Source organism: Amphibalanus amphitrite, unplaced genomic scaffold (genome assembly GCF_019059575.1).
Source record: "Amphibalanus amphitrite isolate SeventyFive unplaced genomic scaffold, NRLGWU_Aamphi_draft 000257F_arrow, whole genome shotgun sequence".
In the NCBI taxonomy this organism is placed as follows: domain Eukaryota; kingdom Metazoa; phylum Arthropoda; class Thecostraca; order Balanomorpha; family Balanidae; genus Amphibalanus; species Amphibalanus amphitrite.
Genome location: NW_024881752.1, coordinates 141,286 through 167,993, shown reverse-complemented (window position 1 = coordinate 167,993; position 26,708 = coordinate 141,286). Strand labels below are relative to the sequence as shown.

Genomic DNA, 26,708 nt, shown 5'->3' with positions numbered 1-26,708 from the left:
CTCGCGTTCTCAAACCCACAGCGCCTGTATTGTGTATATCGTGCATTCGACCATCATCCGATGACCAGTCAGTCACCACTCGCACAGTTCCTCCGTGGCGTGAGCCGGGTAACACGTCTACAATGAACATCAGTGTCCGCCACAGGCCGAACAGCTATGCGAACAGCATCGGCGAATTCTGACACATCGAACACACGCGTCGGTGAAACTCGTTTCGTTAGAGAACGCCGCTTGGTAAGTTGTGTCAAACATTCTCCCGCCCGCGCCGTGACGTCACGAAAACAGCGAGATAATGGTATCAGCTGGTTGACGAAATGAGGCGCACTTCCGACTTTCAGCGTGGTGCCGGAACACTGGGTTTGCCAACCGTCTCACCCACGCATGCATCTGAAGTCTGAACCACTGATAGGCACGACTCTCGATATCTTCTGTGCGCGACCGACTGACTCGAGACGATCGCACTGAGATCACTGATACGGTCAACTCCAGGCACAAATGGCTGAGGAGGACACAACTTCGAGTATTTAACGCATACGCTCAGACAAACGGTTATATCGGGATGCATCACAAACATAAGACATGCATATGTGGTGACGCCAATGGTGATACGAGACCATGCTTGGGTTTCGATAACACCAAGACAAATATTAATGTGATAAAAACAATGCTACTTGACTGATAAGGTGAATGGAACTCAGAAGCATGTGAGGTTAACTTAGCGGAACTTGAAGGTCAACAGCGCTTCATAGTAACGTTAACAGTTCCCGTAACGACAACAAACATTGAAGGCAGCCATCCTTGCCGTCCCCCTTTCATTCCGTGCATCTCCTCACACACCACCAAACGGAGTCGGGGAGACGGCCGAGAACATGTGAGGCACCCGAGAGCCAAACTGGCCTCGCGTCCTGGTGCACTCCAGATCATCTGTCTTGCTGTGCGGCCGTTATCACAGCTTCCACCGCCAGCTGACGGACAGGAGACAGTCAAGAAGGCGTAGGTCTTCCATCCACCGCTCGTGGCCGAGGGAGACCTAGTGGCTCCGTTCCTAAGGCGCCGAGGCCGCTACGTTCATCACGCCCGCCATCATCTTGGCGATTTTCATTTCGTTGTTGAGCACTGAGGCGCGGACTGCCGAGATCTTGTCCAGCTGGTCCTGGATGCTCTGTTCGTACTCGGACAGCGCCGCCTTCAGCGGCTCGATAGACGTGTTGGTCGTGCTGTAGGCAGGGGAGGGGGTCAGCGAGGCCCTGCCATGCCTAGCAACGCGGTCATGGGGTGGGGGAGACATAATCAGGGGTGCGGAGCCGGAGCCGGCACATTTTTGCCCGGAGCCGGAGACGGAGCCGCCATGACATTTCACCCGGAGCCAGAGCCGGAGCCGGAGCCGGAGCCGATTTTATTCCTCCGAAGCCGGAGGCGGAGCCGAAGCTGTCTGAAATTTCCACGGCTCCGCATCCCTGGACATAATGGTATGAGAAGTTACGATCTGGGCCGTAGCGATCTAGCACGGCAGGCGAACTTATTGCGTGTTCCAGGCCATAGCCAGTGCCCTGAATCGATATCAAGGAATGCGAAATGAAGTGACCCTTTTACCAAGTGACGTTTCTTCCATACATGAATGAACATAATCTGGCCATACATTGACGTCCTGGGCAGCTGCGGGCAGTGGGCACATCCGACATTTACTCACAAACATTGTTTGGACGCACACGAGGGGTTAGGTAAGCGGTCTCCATTAAAAAGTGTGCGTCAATTAACTAGCGGGATACGGTGAACTAGCTTTTAAAGCATACTCACTCCATTTCTGAGCGGATTTGTTGCGTCATTTCCTTGTTTTCCAGTCTCCATTTGTCCAATTCCCGCTGCATCGAATCCACGTCCTCTTGAAGGAAGTCCATCATTTTACCTACGGCAGGAATAATGCGTCAGTTTGGATGCCTTTGGATGCCTTTCTGACGTTGCAAGACTCTACGATGCATAGAAGTACTCTAAGACTGCGGCTAGTCGGTTAGATTGCAATGAAGGCCTACAATAACACAAAAGTGGGTTCCATCGCCGCTATCGGTTATTCTGAGGCAACGACGAAGATTCATGGCAGGGAGCTACGATTGGATGAATGAACCCACTGAATTGTTCATTCAGTAGGTTCATTCAGCTATTGTATGTGTGTGTGTGGGGGGGGGGGGGTACCCACACAACGGTACCCCACACCAGGGGTAGGTACCCACCTAGCGGGTTGGCCGACTTGGTGACCTTTTGTATGCTCTCCCTAAGTCGGGCCACCTCCTTACGGACGGCGTCCTTGTCGCGGCTCTTGCCCTTGTCGGCACCCGAGTCTCGCTCCTGACGACGGACGGTACGGAGGTCAGGTTACTGATGGGAAGCGGGGGTAAGGGGACACCGCACGGTGATGGCTGGCTCGGATTTCAGAGCCGACTTCGACTGCGGAACACGGATGTCAGATGAGACGGGCGATATTTGAGATGAGTGGGGGTAGACTATTAGTCCTTACCGAGCTTTGAAGGCAATCAATCAAGTGGTTCCAAAGCAATTGATGAAAGATGCGATGCGTTATATGGACGAAGATAATAACTGTGTGCATTGCGCTTATGAATAATAATCATTGATGCATTGTAGTGCAAGCGTCGCATACCATCCATTAATTCATTATCGCACTCGAACGATTCGAAAGGGAGCTTTGCTACAGTTTCCAAAAGTTACCTACTTGTAAAAGAAATCGACTGGTTGGACCATTTCGCAATTAATGTCGTGCGTTTTGGACTCATGAAAAATAAGCAAATGAACAATATCGACCAAATATGATTATCATTCTATTTCAAAGTAGACACCGCATATTTTATATCCACCTGTACTCACCCCAAATTCCTTGTTTGCAGATTCCTTGACAGCATAAAGTGATTGTGTCTTGTTATTGTATGCACACGATAACAACTCACAGTCACAGAACTTTGAGTTGCGGACAAAATGCATATTTATAGATTGGTGTCGCTATGGTGCATCATTCAGTTATCTCGTGTTTATATAATATGTGATGCGCTACGTCTTAGTGGAGCGCACTTGACGGCGACATTAGGCACAGCTCATTCGTAACAATGCATTACATGCTTTATATGGGCACAGCAGCTGACACCAGCTGTCACATACGATACTTTCGAGAAGAGTTCTGCAAGGCTCATATTGCACTGCTGTACTTCCAAAGGAAAGGCGCTGCATACCAGTATAAGAAGGTACTACTTTTACCTGTGGTTTCCATGCGATCGACCATACAATGGACGGTCATACGTGGGTGTGACAAACGGTTCGGGGCCAGGGAAAGGTGGTGTGTGTGTGGGGGGGGGGGGGCGTGATGGGGGAGATACTGCATAGCTGTAATAATACAGAATGCTTAATGCCATCAACAATTAAAAGTGCATCGTGTACTGAATGCTCACAAGATGTCAGTGGACTCGCTCCGATCATTCAGGCATTTAATATCAGGAGCGAGGGCAGTCCTGCATTATGAGCAAGACATGGACTCCGAGTGTCACAGAGCTAACTAAGCAAACTAAGCTGACGCGCACTTACGATTTGCGTTTTTCCCTTGAGCTCCTCCTCCATGGACTTTTTGGTCTCGAGGATTTGTGAGACGAGGAGGCCGTGCTCGCCCTCCTCCGCCTGTTCTGCCAGGTTCTCGTCCGGCTGCATCATCGCCGCCAGACCCTGTCGGAGCGGACAGTTTGTGTCAGGGGACGGGGACAGTTAGGTTCACTGCGGTCAACGAGAGCGTGGGTTGATCTGCCGCTGCGTAAATGCTGCTCAAGCTGGACTGTTTAGTGAAGACAAGGGACAATAAATAAAGAAGGCTAGTATTGTGAGTTTTTACGATACCCACAATCTACATGCATTCACGTCACACATTGTGCTATTATGCTTGACATTTCTTTGCTAGTCTGTACACATCTACAGCCACCACCTGTCCTCTCTGTCACTCCCTTTGAAACATGTCCTCATGACGCCACCCACCGGGTCGGGCGCCAGTTTCTTCTCCTCGACCACAAAGTGATCGTCGTCGTCGTCATCCTCGTCGAACATGACGGCGGCGGCGGCGGCCGCTCCACCGGGCGCCACGTCATCCAGCTGCTGCTCGATGGCCGCTCGCTGTTTGGGTCTCGGAGCGGCCGGTCGCGCGCTGCTGGGCCGCGCTGATCGGGCCGTGCGCGGCCGAGGCGCCGAGAAACCCGTGCCGCCGTCACTGCGAAGGACCGGGGTGGGGTTAGGAGTGGTTAAACACGTCTTGTAGTGGAGCTGGAAGGGTGCATGACCGAAGGATACATGAAGATGGACGATATCATATGCGACGCGTAGTTTATGTTCACGCATATCAACAATGCGAAAGGTTGTACAGAAACTCCCGGTTATGTAATTCATTCCAAGTCATGTTAATTTCCGGAGATGCTTTAGCCTAATAAACGTATTGCGACACCTGTCGGCAACTACATAATACGCAGCGTAATTTCAACTACGGCGAAGCCAGCCGATCATGTTTTACCTGACCAAAGCCATGTCCATTGTATGTACATAATCGTCACCCGCTCACGGACCGGTACTGCCCACCCAGCGGCCAGCGGTCCAACGTTACGGCACCCCGACGAGTACATACCTGAGCGGGACGGTAGTGTCCATGGTGATGTCGCCCTCCTCCTCGGCCGGCGCCGGCTCGGCCTCCTTGGCCTCCATCTGCAGCTCCGGCTGCGCCTCCACACCGGGCTCAGAGCCCGTCGGAGCAATGTCCGCCATGATGTCCTCAAACTTGGGAATCTTCTTCTCTGTACGGCAGCACATGGTGGCGTTGAGGTCAGTGAAGGGAGTGACAAAGACAGATGAAGGAATTAGGAAGATAGAAAGGGTGAGAGAGAAAAAGGCAAAGATCCTTATACATGCACCTGGTCATACTCAAACGAGTATTAGAAATTATTAGCCGTTGCCATACTAGCATTTCAGAATTGCCATCTGAAACCAATCAGTCTGGAATACACGACTCGTCTCAGTTATTGATGTCGCACTTGCCACATTGCGTCACTGTCGCAGCAATAGCGCGTCATTTTATTCCCCGAAGCAATATCAGAGTTAGCAGTAATGCCATCGATTAGGTCGATTGGTTCAACAGTTACAGGCGTAGAAAAGGTCAGACTGATTTGCAACAAACTAGCTAAGCCATCCACTTTAGTAGTAGGTAGATACGTGCATAGCTGTTGAATAAATGGCACGGGTGTGAATTATTCATGACGATTTGTGTAGGTGTGTTTGTCGTTGACGACCTGGCGTTTCTTTACGGTGCTGCTGCTGCTAGCAAATATTCCCTTCAGCATCGAAACAGCACGACAGGGTTACCACTGGGCCAAGCCAATTCTACAAATGAGCAATTATGTTCTTCGTGGGACATGACATACGACAAGGCCGTAACGTAAAATAAGCGTAGGTAACGCTCCATGTGCAGAATTACCAAAACTTACGAAAGAAATTCCACTGCGAGCTAAAAATAATTGTCGATTCCCCTTGGAAGCCATTATTTAGGAACCAACGCAACCATGGGTCTCGCAAAAACAATATCGTGATGCAAACAGGCGAATCTAAAAAACGCATTGTCATGACGTTTTTTTTTTGCAGCATGATGAGCTTGGGGCATGTTGCTGAAAAAAGAGTCCGCTTGAACTTATTTGGACCATTGACAAGTTCACTCACACGGCCGTCGTTCAGTGCACCGTCTCTCAATATGTGCATGATGATAAAGTAGTACTATAGAACAAGATACAGTGACGATACCATACTTCGATTTCGCGGTCATGCAACAGCGAAACCCACAGCAAACAACACTAGAGCTCCCGCAGTGCCATTTGCCAAGCAGAAGTGCGAAGCCCCACACCGCAGCCAGTCCTCCAAAGCTGCAGAGGTGTGAGATATGTATGTAGAAACGTGTACGTTATCTCAATATACAGCACGCACACAAACCGACGCGGTTGGAAGCCAGAATGCTGCGTCGGAATAATGTCATTCGGGAACACCTATAACTATCTGGTCTGCAATGTGTGTGAAGAAGACAAAACGAAGAGCAGTGGATAACGAATTGCCCGATGAAGGGCTCCACTCCCATGGCCTGCAAAAGACGGAAGCATGCGGCGGATTCCAATGAATGAAGGCATGCTCAATCTGCACGATAATACTCATGCACCAATGTCTGCCACGCCACTCATTTGTGATGTACGAGTATGTTTCGTATGTATGACACACTTATTGTACAGCTGTACACTGCTCAGCCGTACACATGTAAGTACACGCCACACGGAAAAGCATGCAGTGGACTCTGATCGGAACCACACGCTGGTGCTCTGACAGCGCTGGCCGGTCCCGGGCGCCAGCTGCGGACATGAGGCGGACACGGGTGCAGCTGTGCCGGTGCCGAAAGAGCTCTCCAGTCACCTTCGTCCTCCTCCTCGAGAGCGGCGGCCGTGACGGGCCGGCTGGAGGCGCGGCTAGGCCGCACCGAGCCCGGCCGGCCGGACACGGGTCGCTGAGAACCCGGTCGGCCCGACACGGGTCGCTGGGAGCTCGGCCGGCCGGACGTCGGCCTCTGGGACATGGGGCGTGCCTCGAGCACGGCCGGGCCCTCGTCCTCCGGCTCAGGGTCCGGCTCTGGGGCTGGCTCCGGCTCCGGTACCGGGTCCGGAGCCGCCGGCGGAGGGACGTTCTCCTCGGCGGGCTGCGGCGCTAGATACGGCCCGCCGACTCAGTCACAACTCAAGGAGCGCGGACAGTCCAGCCACGCGGTGAAAACGGCACGGGAACGCCCACACTGATAATACGCGCCGCAGTTGCGTAAGCGAGCTACACACTGATAGGCTCATGAATGAAATAAGGATCACACCTCGTACCAAATGCCAACTTTAAATCGGATGCATTTTATCACCTTTGTGATTATCATCAATCATCAATTTCATCATTACCTTTAATTAAATGAAGGAAAGATAGTAAACCAGAGTTTCGAAAATATCGAAAACGACTAATTATGCTTATATAATATATAGATGGTGTTTGCCTAAAGAGAGAGTACCTATTTTCACCCTAATTGACGAAGCACTTGAGCGATTTTTTAAACATGCATGATTTTCTTAACAGCTCCCTTTATTCCCTTTCTAATAACAATCAACATAATTTATTATTGTAGCATTGCTAAGGGATAAATGGTACCGTACCCCCCAAATGATCGCTTGGTTTTCCCGTAAATGCAATACTCATTCCTAAGCTCTTGCACCACACATTCACCAGGACAGAAAACGTAAGCCGATTGTACTTACTTTTCTTCTTCTTCCCTTCCTTGTCATCTTTTCCTTTCTTGCCTTTGTCATCTTCTTTACCCTCTCTGCAATAAAAATACACGTTAAGCATGACCGACATGAAGGCATCGGCAATATAAAACCATTTAGAAATTCGAATAGCCCATTCGGCGCTTTAGCGCGAGGTAGCGCTATTGTTGTGCTATTCGGCCCGATAATTTTAGTAGATTAAGCCTTTTTAACAGAAAGATAAAGACTAATTGTGCCCATGGGCCATGAACCCACATGGTCCAGTTGAGGTCATGCGTTGTTACGCAAATGGCCAACGAACAGTTTTGTTTTCGGCGATAAGTGTTGGCAAAGATGATAGATCGATGGATGATAGATCGATGATAACAACGTTCAGCTCAACAATATGGATAGACTGACAGTGCAATATACAATACATAATTACCCTTTACTGTCCGTTTTGACATTAATTTGTTATGATTTTCAAAGTCTTTTTGCTTTTTGCTACGCTTCGAACGCCATTTGCCGCTTGTCGCTGGGTCAACCATGCACCGCATCTAGAGTGGGAGGGGTATGAAAACGCCCTCTTCACAGCTCGAAATGTTACTATGGGATTGAATATGCCATGGTGTATATAGGGATTTCTAATTGAATGACGGACTCACCCCTTCTTTTTCTTCGGTTTGTCCGAGTCCTTGTCCTTTGACTTCTTGCCCTTTTCGTCACCATCATCTTTTTTGGACTTCTTTTTATCGTCCTTGTCCTTTTTTGACTGAAATAAAACATGGAATACATAGAACGTGATACAATAATTTTTTTTAGCATTCTTACTATGAACGAATCTAGTGTGCATAGATCGGAGTTTATTATCAACCCTGTGACATTTGTATGTCGCAATTTACATGGATTAATTGCTTACCTTAAAAACTAACTACGTGCCAAATCAATTATTATACGTTAAATAGAATGAGAAAAATGATCGACGGTAATAGAGATAATTATTCGATTCAATCAAACAAGCAAGTCTGAAACGACGATGGAATGAATTTACAAATTATTAGGCATGTGTTTCACATAAACAATTGGGTAGTCAACACAATTTTGAGCAATGCAGTTTATAAGCTCCCTTTTATCATTCCTCGTATCACACTGGATAGTGGATAGTACCTAACTACTAACTCCCGGCAAAATTATTGTCTCTTATTCTCTGCCCGACATTTTTCATTTCTGCATATGCATTCTTCACGTAGTCTGATCATGATGGAAGTAAAATATGAATATCTACCTACCATACAGATTTATCCCCCTTTCTGAAGTTGGTGGTCGTTGGCTGTAGGTACCTATACTCGTACTCACCTTTTTGTCAGGCGACTTGTTGGTTGCGTCTGATAATGACGCACCACCTTTGGGCTTCTTGGGCGAGGCCCCATCTTTGTCTTTCTTTTTGGACTTATCTTTGTCTTTATCTTTGTCCTTCTTTTTGCCTGGCTTCTCCCCGGCAAGAACCTTTTTGACTGCCTCGCCGGACGTTGCCTGTAAAAATGTGAATTGAATGAACATACACAAGTACAAGAAAAAATTATTGCTGAGGATAGCATATTGAAATCGAGGAAACAGCTACAAATTATTTCAAACGGACTCAGGCCCGGACTTCTAATCTATCGAACGCCTGAAGGCCTCAAGGGTAAACAAAACAAAATCAGCAAGGATGGATCTTATTACCAATCGCACTGACACTAAACGTTCATTTAAAAGATAAGCATACTTATTTGTTAAAATTTTGCGGTACGATACGAATGCAATGGTAGGTACCTACTCAACGATTGCAACGAATGATCGCTTCAATGGAATATAGCAATGAAAGTCACATAACAATGCAACTGCAAAGCTGCAACTTTTAATGGGCCGTATTTTATACTTAACGTTTTTTGCGGGCGACATGCTCCCCTTTGAAGCAAAACAAACGATGAAATGAATAATGAAATGGATACGCCTCTGGCAACGCCACTCCAAAACAGCTCAAACTCAAATGTAAACAAAGCAGGGATGAGTGCCCCGTTGCCATGACAACGGTGTACATTCAAGGTTGACAGAAGGGAATTGCTTTGAGCTATTTTACTGCTAAAGTATAAAGGCACAAATTTTTTTTTATAGAAATACAGGCGTAGATCTTGAAACGGAATGTTGAATGTGGCACATGAATCAGCATTTATGACTAACACATGGTGTGCTCTCAATGTTGCGGGACGTCTGCTTGCGGACATCATGATGATTGATGGCTACTACGGAAATGAGAGCGCATGACGCCGCCAAATATGAAATATCGGCTAGGCATCCGGTGACCCGGTCACTGATAACATTGTCATCATAGGGTAAAACTGTAAAAGGTGAGCACCAGTCCCCATGTTTAGGACTTAGGTAGTGTTAATGAATGCTTTGAAGTTTGAATATTCCCTGACAGAATGACAAATCATCGGCTGAAGCCTGAACACAATGTCACCAGGCTTCAATGCTTTGGTGGGACAGGCAAGCCTGGTGCTAATTTTTCTCGCTCGCATCGCTACTGGTTAGGTCTGCAAAGGCGGTGGCTGTCTTCCCTGCCCTCGATGTCTGACCCCACTTTCCCTATATTGTTCCTCGGGGCTTGACCCGACATGACCCGACGAAGAGCAAGCATAACTGTCCGTTTGTTGTCATATTGACGTATAACCAGCTGATATAATAAAAAAGTACATAGGTATAAGATATTTCAACGCATCACGACAGACAAGCAAACCAGCGAGAAAGGCATATTCATCTGTCCCATTACGATCAGATATGTTGATCGCGAGATATCACGGTTATAACTAAATAATAAATAGACAATCAAAATAACTGCATCATACAGCACGTTGATAAATCGCATAACTAAACACAAGGCAAACAATGCTTCCCGAGCTGCTAATTACAGACTATTCTGAGTCTCTGTGCCTCTGTCTGCAAAGAGCTAGAGCTGGTTGGCACATCTATATCACATTGATCAGTGAGGCGCCTGTTCCATGTACGACGATCTTCACTTCATTCCCTAGCTAGCACAGCGAGGTTATCACTCGGTTACAAAACTACAAACTGTATTCCTTCGGCGAGATGACATTTTCGGCACACTGTTTCATAGGCAGATGACAGCGGCTTCGCCCGTGGTCCGGCAGTGACACGGTGGCTGGGCTTGTATCCTTGCCGGGATGGGATAGGAGGCTGGAAGGAAGACGGAATAAAGCTGATGATGGAATGGGATAAATAGGACCATTACACAGTAATACTGAGAAGAATGAAATGTTTGAACAAAACCATTACGATGTAGATCGTACTATGGAGAAGGGCAAATAAGGAAAAATAATTAAGATGCCTACTCCGTGCGCAGCGAAAGGCAACAACTTGTGTTCCAGAAATGGATCTTACCTTTGTTTCTAACGCCTTCCCGATGCTTTGAAGAAGTGCATTCGTTTTAGCAGTTTCCAACCCGGCCACAACTTTTCCAGGTTTGATGTGAAGCTTATCACCGGTGACAAACTCTGCAAAAATAAACGTATTCATCTGTAAAGCAGTTATAATAGTTGACCGCATGACACTGATGTTCGGTATGTGAGTGAATCAGACACAACTGGAAATAGTTGACTGAATGATCTCTACTATAGCTGGACATAATAAGCTTCTATATAAATACTGTGGCTATAAATACTGCGAACTTGGGTAGGTACCGATTATATTACGACATCGCACAAGAATCGTATTTGAAGTGACCGCGCAGGTCATCCAGTACCAGATACACTGAAGGGTCATCACTTGTCAAACAAATGTCTCGATATAAAACGATATCCGACTAAATAGAACACCCACAAACTCGTTTTTAGTTTGATTGCCAAAAGCAAACTCAAACTTACCCATGACATCGATAACCTTCTGTATGTATGCAACCTTGCTCTCCTTGTCCTTGAATGTGTCTGACTTCATTTCGGCCGGGGTGAAGAGTCCCTCCATCAGGCCATGTTCTTTAATAACCTGCGCGAAAACGTCACATCGGTAACGACATGTCAAACTCTACAGGCGGCGGCATAGCGGTTACAGTAACTCAGTATGTTATAACTCCATTTTGGAGTTATAACTCCAGAATATTAACTATTAAACAGACATGTCGGCTCGGCAGATATGAATTAAACAAAGCAGCGTGTCGATGATTACTCTAAGGCAATATCGTGAACTGATGTAGAAGCACGTCAATCAGCATCTAATTCTATCACAGCACATTCTTGCTCACGAACGTGTTAAAATCGTGAACGTGTTAAAAAAATAATCGAAACAATTTCCGTGAAACAACAATGCGTCCATATAAGCAACGAATGAAGTGACCAGCCAATTGGTTGACGATTGTGACACTCACAACAGAAAATATATCGTGAAGAAACTTGAAGGGCGGCTTTCCAAGAAGCTTGTCAGATAGCGGTGGCTTCTTGATGTATTTTCCCAGCGAATCTTTGGTCGCCTGCAGCACTATAGGGTCTATTTCTTCTGCCATGACTTCGAAACCGATGACTTATCTGATTCGATCTGAAGCTTTCACCTGCAGGCAGATAGATAACAGGTGTCAAATATACCTATTGCAAAGCAGAAACACAGTACGGTGACGTCCAATATCAATAGAAACGCCGGCTAAATTTCGCACTAATCTTAGAACATAGATAGTACGGGCCACCAAACGGGTGCAACTTGTCCCTTATTTGCGAGCCTTTCATCTAGGCTCGCATGCAGGGCTGCGGAGTCGATGGATTTTCGGCGACTCCGGCTCAGACGACTTCGCAACCCTGCCCATGATAAATATTTATTGCATTTCTGGTCAATCGCAGCGGTTTATATATGGCTAGGGACAGGGGACAGCCAGTCAGAAAAGAGCCGAGCGGTGCTCTAAGTGCCTCCCGGCTCAACTGCTCCACGTCGAGGGTCTGCCGACCAATAAACTTTATTGCAGGTCCTCCGTTCCGTCGTTTCTATCCTCAGGATACTGATATCCTTCTCCACGCCGCAACTCCCACTCCGGGCTGGGCAGGCACCTTTATCTCATGCGGGCCGCTCCCTTGGAGCGGCACCGCTGCTCCCGAGGGAGCGCACCCCGTAGCCGGGTGCAGTGAGTACCTTGGGGCTGGTCGGCCTGTCCTCTGGACGGGCTCAGCCCCAGTGACTCACTTTGGACTCACTAGGGCGCCTGCCCAGACCAATGTCTCCCCCTATTTCCTATCATCCTCCCGGCTTTGAAATGGTCTGATTGGACCGAAACGACCTAACCCAACAAAACAAAAAACAAAATTGCAGGTTCAAGGACATTTGTCGTACCGGTCCATTCGTACGCCTGCCGTCGACCGACTTCAATGACCGCCAGCGCCTTGCCAATGGCCTACAGACAGGACCTGGACGAACATGGCACTTCACGGGGTTAAGAAGTGGCTGCTATCAATACACGGAAAACAATACACCAAAAACATTTCATAGCCTAGCCACTCTGCCATACCACCAGGCGCCATTCGCCAACGTAGCCTAGACCGGTGGCAAACGACAAACGTAGTTTTCTACCGGCAAACCGCGTTTTACCGGTAGTTTCCGCTGAAAAACAATAAGCTGTGAGTAGATGGACACTGAACAACATGGGCCTGAACAACATGGGAGCACATCAACATGGGCCAGTCTGAGATAGGCGATAGCCTGGCTGGTTAGGGGTTAGGTAGGTAGGTCTTATGGTAAGCAGTTGCCAGTTAGCAGATGCATACTGTAGCGCCAATATGCCAAGCCAGTGCACGTAGGTAGATGATACAAATCCCAAGTTCGCTGTAGAAATACATTACCTGCTTAAGCAGTCGCAGATCGACAGTACAGTACCCGAATACCAGAGGCAAGACCAAGGCCGTATAAGTTAGGTAAGATCGTCCGGGCTCGCTAATGTTACAAATCTGCAACACTACGGTGACGTCACCGGCGCATACGCTCCCTGGCTCCATCCTGACCCTGATGCGGCGGCTGGAATCGCTGCTAATCGAAAAATTACTTGTGCAATAGCGCTTTTAAATGACTTTAAAAAGGGGGAAAATATGATAACAAAATAATTATGAGAATCCCCTGTCCCGACTTGGATCGTACGACCCCGCCACCTAGCGGACAACGCCGTAATTAGGGTTGAGTTGGCGATCTCCAGGTGGCTCGTCACTCGTCAGCTGTCAGCCGCAGGCAGGCGAGGGCCGGCAGGCGCTTAAGTTATGTTAACGCCAGGTCATGCTCAGGAAAATGCGACATGCTTCATAACGGTCATTTATCTCGAAAAAGATGCGGTGCCCTGTGGTGCTATGGCCCACATGACTCGGGACCCGTGAGGCCCCTGTAGTCACCAGCAGCTCCCAAGGCTGCTACGGACGCGATACCGCAGATACGTACTCCGAAAATTGCTAGACAAAGGACTGCGATGGAGCCTGGAGGAATGCATTGCAAGGACTATGTTTTGGTTTATGTTCCTGTGCGTAATCGCGGGGCTATCGGTGTTAGGGTCCCGGGGGCCAAAGCCATGCGGGCAACTGGGGTGTATCTGGATGGTGAATGGTGATGATATCGTGTTTTTGTTCGGCCACATGGGCACAATAACGAAAGCATTGATTCACTCCGTCCGAAAGCCTAGGTACCGAACCAATTAAGAACCACCAACAGATGTATTCCATGACAGGAAACAAAACGACCCCAACACTGCTCGCGCATGTCTATCCAATATCCATCCAGTGAGGGAGCACATGTGGTCCGTGTCCCCGCACACACGGGCACACAGACGATGGGTAACGCAACCACGAGTCGGCACAACGCAATCACGAATGGTTAACGCAACCACGAGTCGGCACAACGCAATCACGAATGGTTAACGCAACCACGAGTCGGCACAAAGCAATCACGAATGGTTAACGCAACCACGAATGGTTAACGCAACCACGGGTCGGCACAACGCAATCACGAATGGTTAACGCAACCACGAATGGTTAACGCAACCACGAGTCAGCACAACGCAATCACGAATGGTTAACGCAACCATGAATGGTTCACGCAACCACGAGTCGGCACAACGCAATCACGAATGGTTAACGCAACCACGAGTCGGCACAAGGAGCAAGAGGCCAAGCCGGCAGCTCGCGTGATCACGCCCTGGGTCCGCGCCTCAGCCGGGGTAGGCTCACCGTGCCATCGCCGAACTGGATGACCATCGTGGAAGAGTTCGAGGTCATCTTCCGGTTGATGATGGGTGCTACCGTCGACGGTCAGTCCGGTATCGTGCAGAGGCTGCTGGCGGCACTCCAGGTAAAGCGTCCATCTCTGGACGCCAGGATCGCGAGGAAGCTGGTGACGACGCGGGTCCACCTTCGGATCCGCTCACTAAACCAGCGCCAGGACGAAGTCGTAAGCACAAGTGATCCGCTCCTCGCGTAGGCCGGCCTGGCTCCCAGTGATGGTGCGCCGGGAGCTGCTCGCTGCCCGGCTGAACTGTCTGACAGCCTCAGAAGACAGAAAGTGACGGCGCTCTCCACACTGGCGAGTGATGCCGGGGTAAAGATGTCGGCACTGGACGCCGCCGGCAGACGCAGTGCGTTCTCCACCTGATTCAGCTGCTTCCTGCCGATTTACCTGAAACAAAGTCAAGTGAAATCAATGATCCTTCTTACCTAAGTGGTGGCCTGAGCTCTGCAATACGTGGACGTATCAATGGCCACAAAATCTATCTAATTAAGGTGCTGTTTAAATAAAGATAGAATTAATAGTGAATAGTGATTGTTGAAATGGCGACGGTCGGTGAGCTTAAACTAATGTTAAGTGGGAAACCCCAAAATTTAGTGTGTACAGTCTGTCTTAAAAGTACCGCGCAAAGTGGCGGTGGATCCATCAAGCCTTACCGAAGAAAGGCCTGCTTTAATTTAAAAGTCACCGAACCAATTGACCTGAGGAATGGACGAGAATATCAATTGCTTCGATGACTCAAATTAAGCAGGCCCTCCCTCGGTCAGGCTTGATGGATCCACCGTCACTTTGCGCGGTACTTTTAAGACAGACTGTACAATATCTTAGCGCGAGCACCACTTATCGTAACAACACTGCTCGCTGGGAGCACTACTAAACGATTGGTCTAGCGGAAAGGAGGGTCGGTAGACACTTCAACTATTCTGACTCTCCGGAATTTTACTGATTACCAAAGTCAAGATATAGCATGCAATCCGTCCTGTTTAACGCCAACTCCGATTTCGACTATTTGTCCAATTGAACTGGGCGCAATAAATAGACACATTCAAGTGCAAAACAAAAATAGGAGAGATAATGCAGACATTACACTCATAGAGCTGGTTACAATGGCTTGATTACCATGACGATTGAAGACGATTGAATGATAGCGATAAAAATGTCGAGCAAGTCGAAAAGAAATAAATGCAGCTCACCACTCCGGACGTGCTGGCGGACTTGCTTGGCGGCGCGTCTCTCGGCTGCGACTTCGTCCTGGCGCTGGTTTAGTGAGCGGATCCGAAGGTGGACCCGCGTCGTCACCAGCTTCCTCGCGATCCTGGCGTCCAGAGATGGACGCTTTACCTGGAGTGCCGCCAGCAGCCTCTGCACGATACCGGACTGACCGTCGACGGTATCACCCATCATCAACCGGAAGATGACCTCGAACTCTTCCACGATGGTCATCCAGTTCGGCGATGGCACGGTGAGCCTACCCCGGCTGAGGGCGCGGACCCAGCTGGATGGGACTGAGCTGGGCGGAGCTTGGTCTGTAGTCTGTCCCAGCCCAGCATCCAGGTGGCGGCACTTGGCCGCGACGAAGCCAGCGACAAACGCAAGGGCCTCCCGTTCCAGGCGCTCGTCTCCAGCTGTCGCAGATTCCGACTGGAGAGGCGTGACCTCTTCGTGAGATGAAGATGGAGGAGCGGCTACTGCCTGGTAGGCTCCTTCTGCTTCGTTGTCCTCACGTGCCGCCAGTTCTTGGTCCGGCTCTTCAAACTGGAAAAGTTGAGAACTGTCAAAGCTGGAAATGGATGCAATGATAGTACGAATGCCAAATCAGCTATATTTGGCAGTTGGCACTGCATGCCTAGACATTGCCGTTTTTTGTATGCCTGCACGATTATGCATAAAATGAGAATCTCTACTATAAACTTAAAATATTACTTTAAAGCAGTGCTTAATAATAAGATAGAATCATATGATCCTCTATTTGCAAAATTTCATACGTTCCAAGGGCGTGGAGGATAGTAGACATGTAGCAATTCAGGCAGTGCCCCCAGCTGGTAGGTCTAAGTACCTGAATGAGCAGGCCCTCCAGGGCCTCGTTGGAGACGCACGGGAGCTGCTGCGGTGCGCGGCTCGTCGACATTAAGTCGCTGGGTTCCAGCTGCAGTACTGCTCGACCGCTGGAAGCAGCCACCTGTGGAGCCGGCGCCATTAGCAGCACTTTCAGGCGGGAGCGCACTTCTACCGCGTTGGGCGTGGTATTCGCTCCACCCAGGCTCCGGATCTGCGAAAAGCAGTTCTCTAAGCAATCTTGGTTCAGGTGGCTGGTCAGGACAAACTGCAGCTCGGGCACAGTACGATGGAGCTCTTCGTACAGCCCACGGAGAGATACTGTGGTTCGTAGCATTCCCTGCTGGAACGGCAGCATGCTCCGATGACCGTTGGGGTGCTTTGCAGACGTTTTACGAGTGTCGGAGATCAGAGACGTCATCTTGTCCAGGGCCCGGTCCTGGACCGCTTTGATTTCAGCAGTCCTCCCATAGGCGGACCGCTCGATTGTGGCGTCGAACTGACTCCGGCTGTTCAAAACGTCAAACCACGCATTGGCCGTCAAGACAGCCTCGGCCTGTGGTTGGCGGCGCGGCAGCAGCTCCTTGATGGCGGTGCCCACCGTGTGCGAAAAGAGCTGCGTGGCCAGCCGGACCCGCTGGCTCACCTGACCGGTGCCCTGCAAAACAATGTTGACAACATATTATTGCATTTTCACGTTACAAGCAATAATATGTGCTATAAGGTCGTGTTAGTGGAAAGGGAAAACGTGGGTGTTGTGCGTCGTGTTGGTTCGCACCAGCAAAGTTTATTTTTCACTGATCGTACCACCTCACTTATTTAAAATTTAACAATAAAAAATGCGGTGAGGCTGCTAAGAGGCTGCTGGCGGAACTCCAGGTGAAGCGTCAATCTATGCAGTACTTCTGCGAGCAAATGCATGTTTTCACTGATCGTTCCACCTTCCAACCAACCAACCAACCAACCAACCAAACAAACAAACAAACAAACAAACAAACAAAAGCAAAGCGGCGAATACTACATCAGTTTTGCCACAGAGGAGTCAAAACACATAGCTGCACAGGGCCGCTGTCTGAAGCAGCTAAGTTGGCGGTAATGTTCGGTAGTCACAGCGTTCCCTAAAGCAGTTCTTAAATGCTATATTAAAAGCTCGACAATGTGTCAAAGAAACCACGTTTAGCCCGCAGCAAGACACCAGCTGAGCGACAAACGAAGGAGCGAGACAGCCTGCACGTCGTAAAGCACGAAGCGAGACATCCAAATGACAGTGCAGGGTGGTGGCCAGTGCAGGGCACCCTCTAGCCGGTCCACTCTGGTAGTTGCAAAACGGTTGGAAGATCTCTGATGAGATCTAGAAGCTTAAAAACATCGATCGAAATAGCATTTACCTCGTCTGAAACGTCTGAAAATACTTACCTGAACATGAAGGTTCGTCAACTTGTGGGCGACCCGCAGCTCGGCACGATCCAGCTCGAGCAGCTCCAGGAAGGTACCTCGACCCAGCAGTGCTCGACCGCCGCGACCATCGGGTATCAGGAGTCCTCCGTCGTCCGCGACCGTGTGCACCCGCATCAGTTTGATCAGGTGCGGGGCGTCGGCGAACACCCACACCCTCCTTGGATAAAAGGAATGGACGGGACAAGCAGGATTAGGATCAGGAAAGCTCCTCCAAACGTTATTGGGAAGTTGCCTTTACCATCACACTCATGGAGAGGGTAGGGGGAGTGTCAAACGGATCTCTCCCTCGTTTTTTTCACGAATAGCTGGCTCAAAAAGCGGTTAAAATAAAAAAGTTAATGAAATGGCATGAAAGTGATGTCGCTCGGTTCAGAAAGAGCCAAAACGAATATCTACCAAATTTCATCGAAAAATATTCACCGGTTTTCAAGACATTGGACTTTTACGTTTGTTTACTTTTTGGGATCTCCGCTGTTCCTAGTGACTTTATTTGAAAGTGCGGCACTTGTTGCGCGCAAAGCAGCGTATACCATCGCGTGCTACCAAATGTTTTAGTAAAAGATTTGAAATCTTTAGATCTGCGCTGACGTCACACATTCAGAGGGAGCATTCTAATGCATTAGCCCCTCTGAATCCAAGTGCTGCAACTTTGAAATTAGATATTTTCGATTTGAGGCATTGCTCGATCTTGTGAGTGCTCAAACCGGTAAGTGCAAGCCAGGGACCCCATTTTGGCTATCTCAACTCAAAACTAATGTTAGAGTGGGATCAGGGATGGTCACTTTAACCGGGTCACGGGCAGCAGGCTCACTTTGTATGCAATACGTGTGAGGATTAAGATTACTGTGAGGCTGGATCTGTGGGAATCGGGGACAAGGCCATGCCGCGAAAACATAATTTATGATTCATAAATTCATAGGATGATTTTACTACGCCACTGCACTTGCTTGAAACCTGTTAAGATATTGAAAAGCATCAAATGATCAGTCAGGTATCTGGGATCAATCGACAAAATGGCAATGAAATCATACATACAAAGATAACAATTTTAAGATCCTTATGAACAAGATTCATTTATGTTTTATACTGATGCGGACACACACGTTAACGACAAGGGTGTCCATGAATATGTCTGAAAGTTGCCTCCAACAACACTTATCTCAATGCTGTATGGTTCAGTGGGGGTGGTGGAGCGAAACACATCGGTCACCGACAGCATTAAATGGCTTATTGATCACGAAGCTACTACATTTTCATGCATCATAAAAATAATTTTCGTAATAAACTACGACAATTGTAACTGTTTAACATTGTTATTGCAGTACAAGCCAAAATTGATTCTGGATCTACAGAGGAGATTCAAGTTGGCACTAATGAAATACCTGGTATCGTCCACGGGGTTGATGATCCACGTCCGGTCGGCGCAGATGCCGGAGGAGCGCCACATCCCCTCGTTTGCTCCGCCCATGTCGCTGACGACCGCTGTCACCCTCAGACCCAGCGACTCCAGCACGGAGATGACGCTGTTCAGCTTCTGATTAGTCATAGGAGAGTCGATCTCGTAGAATAGTGGCTGCTTCCATGCAGCACAGAGTCCACGAACCATCAGAAGCTGCAGTTTAGATCCTTGAAGGATTTGATCGGCTGATGCGTCGTAGCAGTATCGGCTGCTCAGTGCCATCTCGTCGAAGGACACTACACATAGACGCTCCAAGGCGCCCATACCTTGGACTGCTGCCCTCAGTACGGCGAGAGCTGCCTCTATTACTCCGGGCGTCACGCGGAAGCCGCGGATCCAGCGAGACAGGGTCGCAGCGGAAGGAAGAGGCAGGTGCATCACTTGTTGCACATACTCGTAGGCCTTTCGGCTCCTGCACCGCAGTCCAAGTGCCCGAGAGATGTCCTCTGCTGTCCACTGCACTCTGTGACCCGACTGGACAGTCGAGACCTGCTTTTCCGTGACGACTCCCAATCTGAGCAGTTTCTGGAGCTTGTGCGCCTTCCGCTCAGCCACTCGCAGCTTCCGCAGAAGCATCTGTCTCTCTTGCCGCCACTGCCGCTTCTGTTTCTCCATGCGCAGCTTCAAACGCCGATTTTGCTGGCTCAACTTCTGCACTTCCTCCAGGGGAGACAGATACTGGACCTCGCCAGCCGGCAAATCCGTAGCTGCAGGAGACCACTCCATCTGGTTCGAAGCATCCAGTGAGATAGATCTGTGGGAAGGAAATAGAGCATTAGTATTTTCTTGCATCTGAAATAAAAAAAATGAACAGCGCGCTTCATTTTCAGGGTGAATTATCATCACGGTTAAGCTGAAAATTAATAATTGACCCAGCAGGCGGTGGGCCTCCGGGCCACCTTACGAGCGGGGGTGGGACTTTTTTGCCTCCCCCATATCTCCGAAACTACTGGATGGATCTGCAAAATCAAACAGCGTGCTTTAGCCCTGTCTAATTTTTCGGGGGAAATCCAATTTTATTGACCTTGGGGTTACCGATGATGTCACAGGTCAGGTCAAAAATAAAATGTTCAATAAAAATAAACTGTTCACGGGTCTTCTTGGGAATGCAATATAACATCAAGTAAAATGCATTTAATCGAAAATCAGCGATAGGGCGCCAGTTTCCTAGTGCATATATTGCTATGAGAGGTCACTGATAATACCACCTCAGGTCACAGGTCAGGTCACCAAGAGTCAAAACAATATGAACTCAATTTTACTATGGCCATGTAAGAAAATGCCCCCCGGCCCCACTCCCCCTGCCTGGAAGGTTAAGGAATAGTCTTCTTCAGAGTAATGTAAAGCAATAGAATAAATATAAGTTCAGAGTTGCACAACTGTGAGCTAATGTCAGCTAGCGTCAGCTAACGTGAACATTACGTCAGCTCGCGCAATTTGATAGCCGCGTGCTGCTATCACCGGTGAAACAGGGCCCAGGTTTAGAGCCTTGCCCACAGTTTCCACTCAAGTGATTCAGAGGTAAGCTTAGTCTGAGTCTGATTGCAACATCATTCTCAAAGCTAGCATCTGAGTGTATTCAGTCTCTATCAAAACTACTGATTGCTGGAACCCTTGGCCCTGTTTCACCGGTGATAGCAGCACGCTACCTACTATCAAATTGCACGAGCTGACGTAATGTGATGAGGTCACACTAATGACGTTTCGTGCAATCCGTGAGCTTCGTTTGGACCAGAGTTGCTGTCTCGTTGAATTGCGTTTGATACATTTGTTTGATCGCATGGCCGTGAAGATGCTAGCAGCAATATTTGATGACATCACACAGATTGACTGAGTCATGCTTTGTTGATGTTTCCATGGAAACCCAATTTGACACGTGTAATAGCAGCGTGCTGCTATCACTGGTGAAACAGGGCCCTTGTATTGACAGTTCAAGCACCTAACAAAGAAAATATCAAATTCAATTATCTCCTCACCTTGATCTATCACTCAGAGATGAGGATGCTCCCTCAGTGTTGATGATGTCCTGCGCAAGGGACTTCATCTGTCGGCGATCACTCCTTGAAGCCCGAGTGCTTTGTTGCGCCGGTCTGTGAAAACACCATTTACATCAACATTCAAATAGGGCACAACTTCAGTGAGCTGCTTTGAGCATTGGTGACTGATGCACAGATTATATTGATATGCAAAATGTTTCAAGTATCATGCAAATATGTCGGTAGCGGTACCTAACTTGGTACCTACCTGCTTACTAGCAACCTAATTTACAAATTAATGTGTCATGGTACATATCTGACAAGCGCACACAGTCACAGTGCAAATCCAAAAGCAAATATAAATTTGTTACAATTTCCATCACAATAAGAAAGATTCGAATTAGTACATTACCAACTGAATAGTTGGCATTCATATCAAATCCATTAAAATGAAATACATACCCCGAAGACCCAGCACTGCGCAGATTCTGTGTTGGAACCGCATCAGTCTTCAGACATGGGCTCACACCTGGCATCAGGGATGCTTTCACAAGGTAGGAAGGATCATAATCTGAATCAAGAAAGTGGTCTGAGCAAATCCTTGCCTGCAACACATTTATAGGATCCTGCCTCGAACATCTATGCACCCAGGTCGCACATGTGGCTGGATCCTTCGGGAACCGAAAAAACGATTTTGTGCAGAACTTGCCAGTCCTTCGGTAACTTCGGCATGTAGCCACCGCACAGTACGACATCCTGAATCAAGTCCTGAATCATTCAATCAATTTAAGTTTCAATGGTTTCAAACAATCAACTCGAGGGTACAACCAAGGTACAACACAAGCAAGAAACAGGAAATGAACTTGTTTACAACCGTGAGTCCGTGACCCTCAAAATCGAATTCAAGGCCAAATTTGCGGGGAAGGCCAGCTGAGAAGTGTCCGGTCCGCTGACGTCACGGGTAATGTTAAAGATCCGGGTGCCCGGCAAATAGGAAAGCTCGGGATGACAGCCCCCTGGGCAAGACCAGACGTTGGACCAGACGGACCAGACGCTTTGTTATTTACGTGCCGAGAATCCACCCAGTGTTGTGGAGAATGCCAGGGGCGTTGCCATAGAAACGACCAGCTGTGGCAAGCACTTTATCAAAAGGATTCAAATGTGAAATTCTTTGAAACACAAATTTTATATTTCCGGGTACTTTTTAGCTAGCTTTGTGATATTCTTTTATTGCTTTTAAGCTATCTAACCTGTAGACTCATAAACATACCAATATTTCATTTTTACGTCACTTACCGTAAGTCAGCTCCCATTTCTGCCGTTGCGAAAGAATACTAATTGTGCTATGTTGCAACAAGTTCAGTATAAAAATCGCAACAGATTTTATTTCGAAACATTTAATTTCAGCTACCAGCAATGTTAAGGTCAAAAGTTTCAAAAACAGGATGCAAATGTATTGTTTTATGTCATATCATAATTGGGTCGTGAACAGCTGGCAGGAATTTCTGGTTCCGGGTTTAGCTTTACTTCAACTTCCTATTATCTGACTTGTAACTTTATTTTCGCACTTTGGTAGCAGGCTTAATTCAGCTACTTTTAGATTTCCTAACACAAATAGTGCAAGAAAAAACATGCATATGTTATTTAGCGCTTACTTTGCCCAAGTTTGATAACTTTCGTTGCCCATTGATTATAATTTATCAAGCTAGGGAAGAAAAAGAAATTAGTGAAAAGTACGCTAAATAGTTTATACTCAACAAAAGAAGAGAGAAATTTCGTTTCTAATCCCCCAATCCCAATCCGTGTGAAATGAATGAATGAACCGAATGAGATGTGAGGCCTGGTCGGAATCGGCTGCTGTGCTGTTGTCAGCTGAGATCCAAGCCCCTGATTGGTTGAGATATTGATGACGTATCACGCCTTCCCGCGCTGTGACGTCATACCTCTGCTGACAGCCGGCTTTTCGGCTGCTGGGAGAAGGCAGCAGCACGTCAGCCGAAATTCAAAGTGGCTCGAAAGTGGCGCATGTAAGTCAAAGCGCAGCTTTATAGTGCAGGTGGTTAGTTTTTATATACGATGTTTTTGACGTATTTTGTATTAAATATTTTTCGCGAAAGATAGCAATTATTTCTTTTTCATGGCGCAATGTGCGAGTCAGCCTGAAAACAGTACCTACAAATCGAAATGCCAGCACTGCCTCAATTATCAATCCTGTAATTTTTTCTATAGCCTCGGCAAATAAACCTCAGAAATATAATGTAACGACTAACGGAAGATAGTCGTTGAAAAAAGCGCGAAAATGCTACCTCTCCTCAAGTCTCAACTCTCAACCCTATCTGTCGAGCGCCATCTTAGCATCTAAGCGCCATCTGGGCTGACGTTTCCTGTCAGCCGATTATGAACAAGCCCATCAGCAGCGTGGTGTGGGCGGGGCTTATTCTCGGCTGACAAAGTTCTGTCAGCCGATTCCGACCAGGCCTGTGCAAGGTTTTAGCGTTTGGCGTGGTAGGTGAACTTAGGGACAAGCTTTCTCCATTTGCTATGCTTCACAAATTTCATAAATGCCTGAGATCTCCGTTTTGATAACTAGTGGCTGGTGCCTGGTGGGATTGAGTTCTCAGTTCAGTGCCAGTGCTGACTTCTTTGTGTCATTTATGATTTCGCTTTATCTATTATCACCTTGTCCTGCCGTGAAAGACTGATGAATGAGTGTTTGTGCTCCTTTTCCAGGTCATGCTTTTGTGAACTATACCATGTGAAATGATTTGCAATTAATACCAAAGTCAAACAAGAGGTGAAGATGGATCCTGAGGAGCCTGCCGAGAGAAAAAAGCCTGAAGAAACCAAGGAAAATGAACACAGTGTGGAGGTAAGGCTAAACTAAAATGGGTATTAGTATATATTAGGTCCGAGTGGATAATTGTGACGCTGTTGATACAAATATGTAACAGCAAAAAATTTCAGTTGGGCAAACTAGGCGGCGGGAATCAAAATATGGAGGCATCAAAATATTGATTCTAGTGGGCGGAGCTTTGACCATATATGGGCATACGTGCAGACCATCACAGAAACGTCAATTCTTCAGCAACCGGCTACAATTTCAAGATAGTTTCTTCACAAAATGAAGAGCAACGTTGAAGCTACCCGCCAGGCACGAAACAATAGCCCTAACCTCTTAGGTTAGTTTAGGAAAGCGTCTTGAAAATAATCAAGATTTTGATTCATCACGGCGGCTAATCCCGGCGAGAATCAATATTTTGATTCCGCAAACAGCTGGCTAATCATTATTTTGATTCTGAAATCAGCTGGTCTATCAATATATTGATTCTGCGAACTGACTTTCTGCAGATGTACTTCACTCTTCAAATTGATTTATGGAACGTTTCTTGTGTGCAAATAATGCAAATTCAATAAATTCATGAAGATATTATCAGCACAGGATCGTGTAATTTTTTTCTAGACCTTATTCCCACGGTAGACCAGGGATTTTCAGCACTCACCCTAGCTCCCTGCTCAAAGCTGCAAGCCTTCGAGGGAATGCGTGAAGGGAGCCGTGCTGACCTTTGTATAGGGGTTGTACTGAGTCGGAGCCGGAACCGAAGCCCGACCATTTTACTCGGAGCCGGAGCCGGAGCTGGAGCCGATTTTTTCCTCCGGAGCCGAAGCCGTCTGACATTTTCACGGCTCCACATCCCTGCTTTGTAGCATTGATTTTGAGTAAAAAAAAGTTAACTTATCGTCTTTCACGTGTTCATGAATGTGTTTCTACGCATCTGTATCCCGTCCCATTTCTGTGGAGTACAGTAAGAGATATTTCGCCGAACAATATACTCAAGCCCGTTGCACAAATTGCACAATTTGAATGAAAATATGATACACGGATGTATTTGCATTCGCAAATAATACGATGATATTCATAACACATTTCACAAAGATCCCTGCAATTGCCACACATTTGCCATCACAAAGCCCTGTCGTTGATGCTCACATCCCATGCAAAGCAATACTCACTTTTAGGACACGTCTCTTATTCAATATGGCTACGTATTTGCAAAACATGCAGTTAATAATATTTGAAACTGAGACCTAACCAATAAGACATACCATGGACAGGTAAGAAAAACAAATAAACGTCTGGAGAATGACTTCAACGTCTCGATGTTGCCTACTTACAAAGAACAATTTTCGGTTTCGAATCAAATACATGAAATAAATATAAACAAAATTTGTACAGATACACTCAATATAGGGTTTATGATTAGCACGGCTACCTAAAACATCAATCCTGTCAGGTTGAGCCACTTATGTCCACACCCAAAGCAGGTCGCTTTGGAACACCACAAGATCCCATATTACCACCGAAAACGGTCACCAATTGGTCTACTGATCAGCATCTTCAGAACATTCTCGACCGAAAAGCTATCAGTCCTGTCTGTGTTTTGGTTCGCTTCATTTGGGCTATGCGCACGTTTTTCTACTCCGGTTCTAGGGACGAGATAGCAGTCATCACGCGCTGCACCAGCTCGTTCTTTGACAGGTTGGTGACGCTGTCGTCATCCGGCAGGATAAACACGTGGCGCATTTCACCCTCGGCCCCGCCAGCCACATACACACTTCCTTACGTCATATTGTTTCTCGCTACGAGATCAAAGTTCAAAAGGTCGTGATGTAGGTAGTCTCCGCCCAGCCCGAGTCAGGTACTCCACCGGTTGGTCGGGTGCGGCCAGGTCCGCGCAACGCCGCCCTTCTTCGGTCGACGCTCTGGTTGACAGGGATGGCGTTGTCATACAGTTGCCTGTCGACTGAACAGCGATTCAAGACGCCATCCTTGACCCTCTGAAGCTGATCCCCGCAACGACCAGTGTTTGAGCCTTGGTTGACCTGCAGCAAACAACAGAACAGAACACAATAATTAGGACATTTGTGGACAATAGATTAGGAAACTATATGTGTTATTATTCTATTTGTTCAGCAACTATTAATTTTAGAATATATTCAATAAAAATTAAATACTTAATGTCGCTTAAATTTCCACTGAACGTCACCAGGTGCGCCAACAACTGTCATCTCATGCAGTTATATAAATTCTGCCAAAAAAGTAGATCTGAGGCCAGCTGTACCAACAGAAAA

The 26,708-nt window shown here is 47.6% G+C and overlaps 2 protein-coding genes across 8 annotated transcripts in view; one reads left to right on the top strand and one right to left on the bottom strand.

The window, feature by feature from the left end:
- Positions 1 to 6: 6 nt before the first annotated feature.
- Positions 7 to 24,163, bottom strand: LOC122386596 (TRAF3-interacting protein 1-like). 6 transcript variants are annotated; one of them, XM_043375924.1, is made up of 13 exons: positions 24,144 to 24,163; positions 11,758 to 11,937; positions 11,261 to 11,378; positions 10,779 to 10,891; positions 8,697 to 8,873; positions 8,006 to 8,112; positions 7,353 to 7,417; positions 4,661 to 4,826; positions 4,024 to 4,252; positions 3,586 to 3,720; positions 2,229 to 2,343; positions 1,798 to 1,906; positions 7 to 1,217 (listed from the first exon to the last, which is right to left on the bottom strand). In XM_043375924.1, the coding sequence occupies exons 2-13, from the start codon at positions 11,890 to 11,892 to the stop codon at positions 1,046 to 1,048; spliced, it is 1,641 nt and encodes a 546-aa protein (XP_043231859.1). In that variant the 5' UTR covers positions 11,893 to 11,937; positions 24,144 to 24,163; the 3' UTR covers positions 7 to 1,045. The 6 variants fall into 6 exon arrangements, with proteins under 6 accessions (XP_043231859.1, XP_043231857.1, XP_043231858.1 ...); XM_043375922.1 differs by lacking the exon at positions 24,144 to 24,163 and adding an exon at positions 22,875 to 23,035; XM_043375923.1 differs by lacking the exon at positions 24,144 to 24,163 and adding an exon at positions 13,211 to 13,290.
- Positions 22,637 to 26,708, top strand: part of LOC122386595 (E3 ubiquitin-protein ligase TRIM37-like) — a 19,297-nt gene continuing 15,225 nt past the window's right edge. Inside the window, exons 1-2 of one of the 2 annotated variants that reach the window (XM_043375921.1) lie at positions 22,637 to 22,875; positions 24,309 to 24,447. In XM_043375921.1, coding sequence (XP_043231856.1) covers positions 24,379 to 24,447 — 69 coding nt within the window. In that variant the 5' untranslated portion in view covers positions 22,637 to 22,875; positions 24,309 to 24,378. Of the gene's footprint in view, positions 22,876 to 23,422; positions 24,084 to 24,308; positions 24,448 to 26,708 lie in introns of those variants that run through there. The other variant, XM_043375920.1, reaches the window with a different exon arrangement.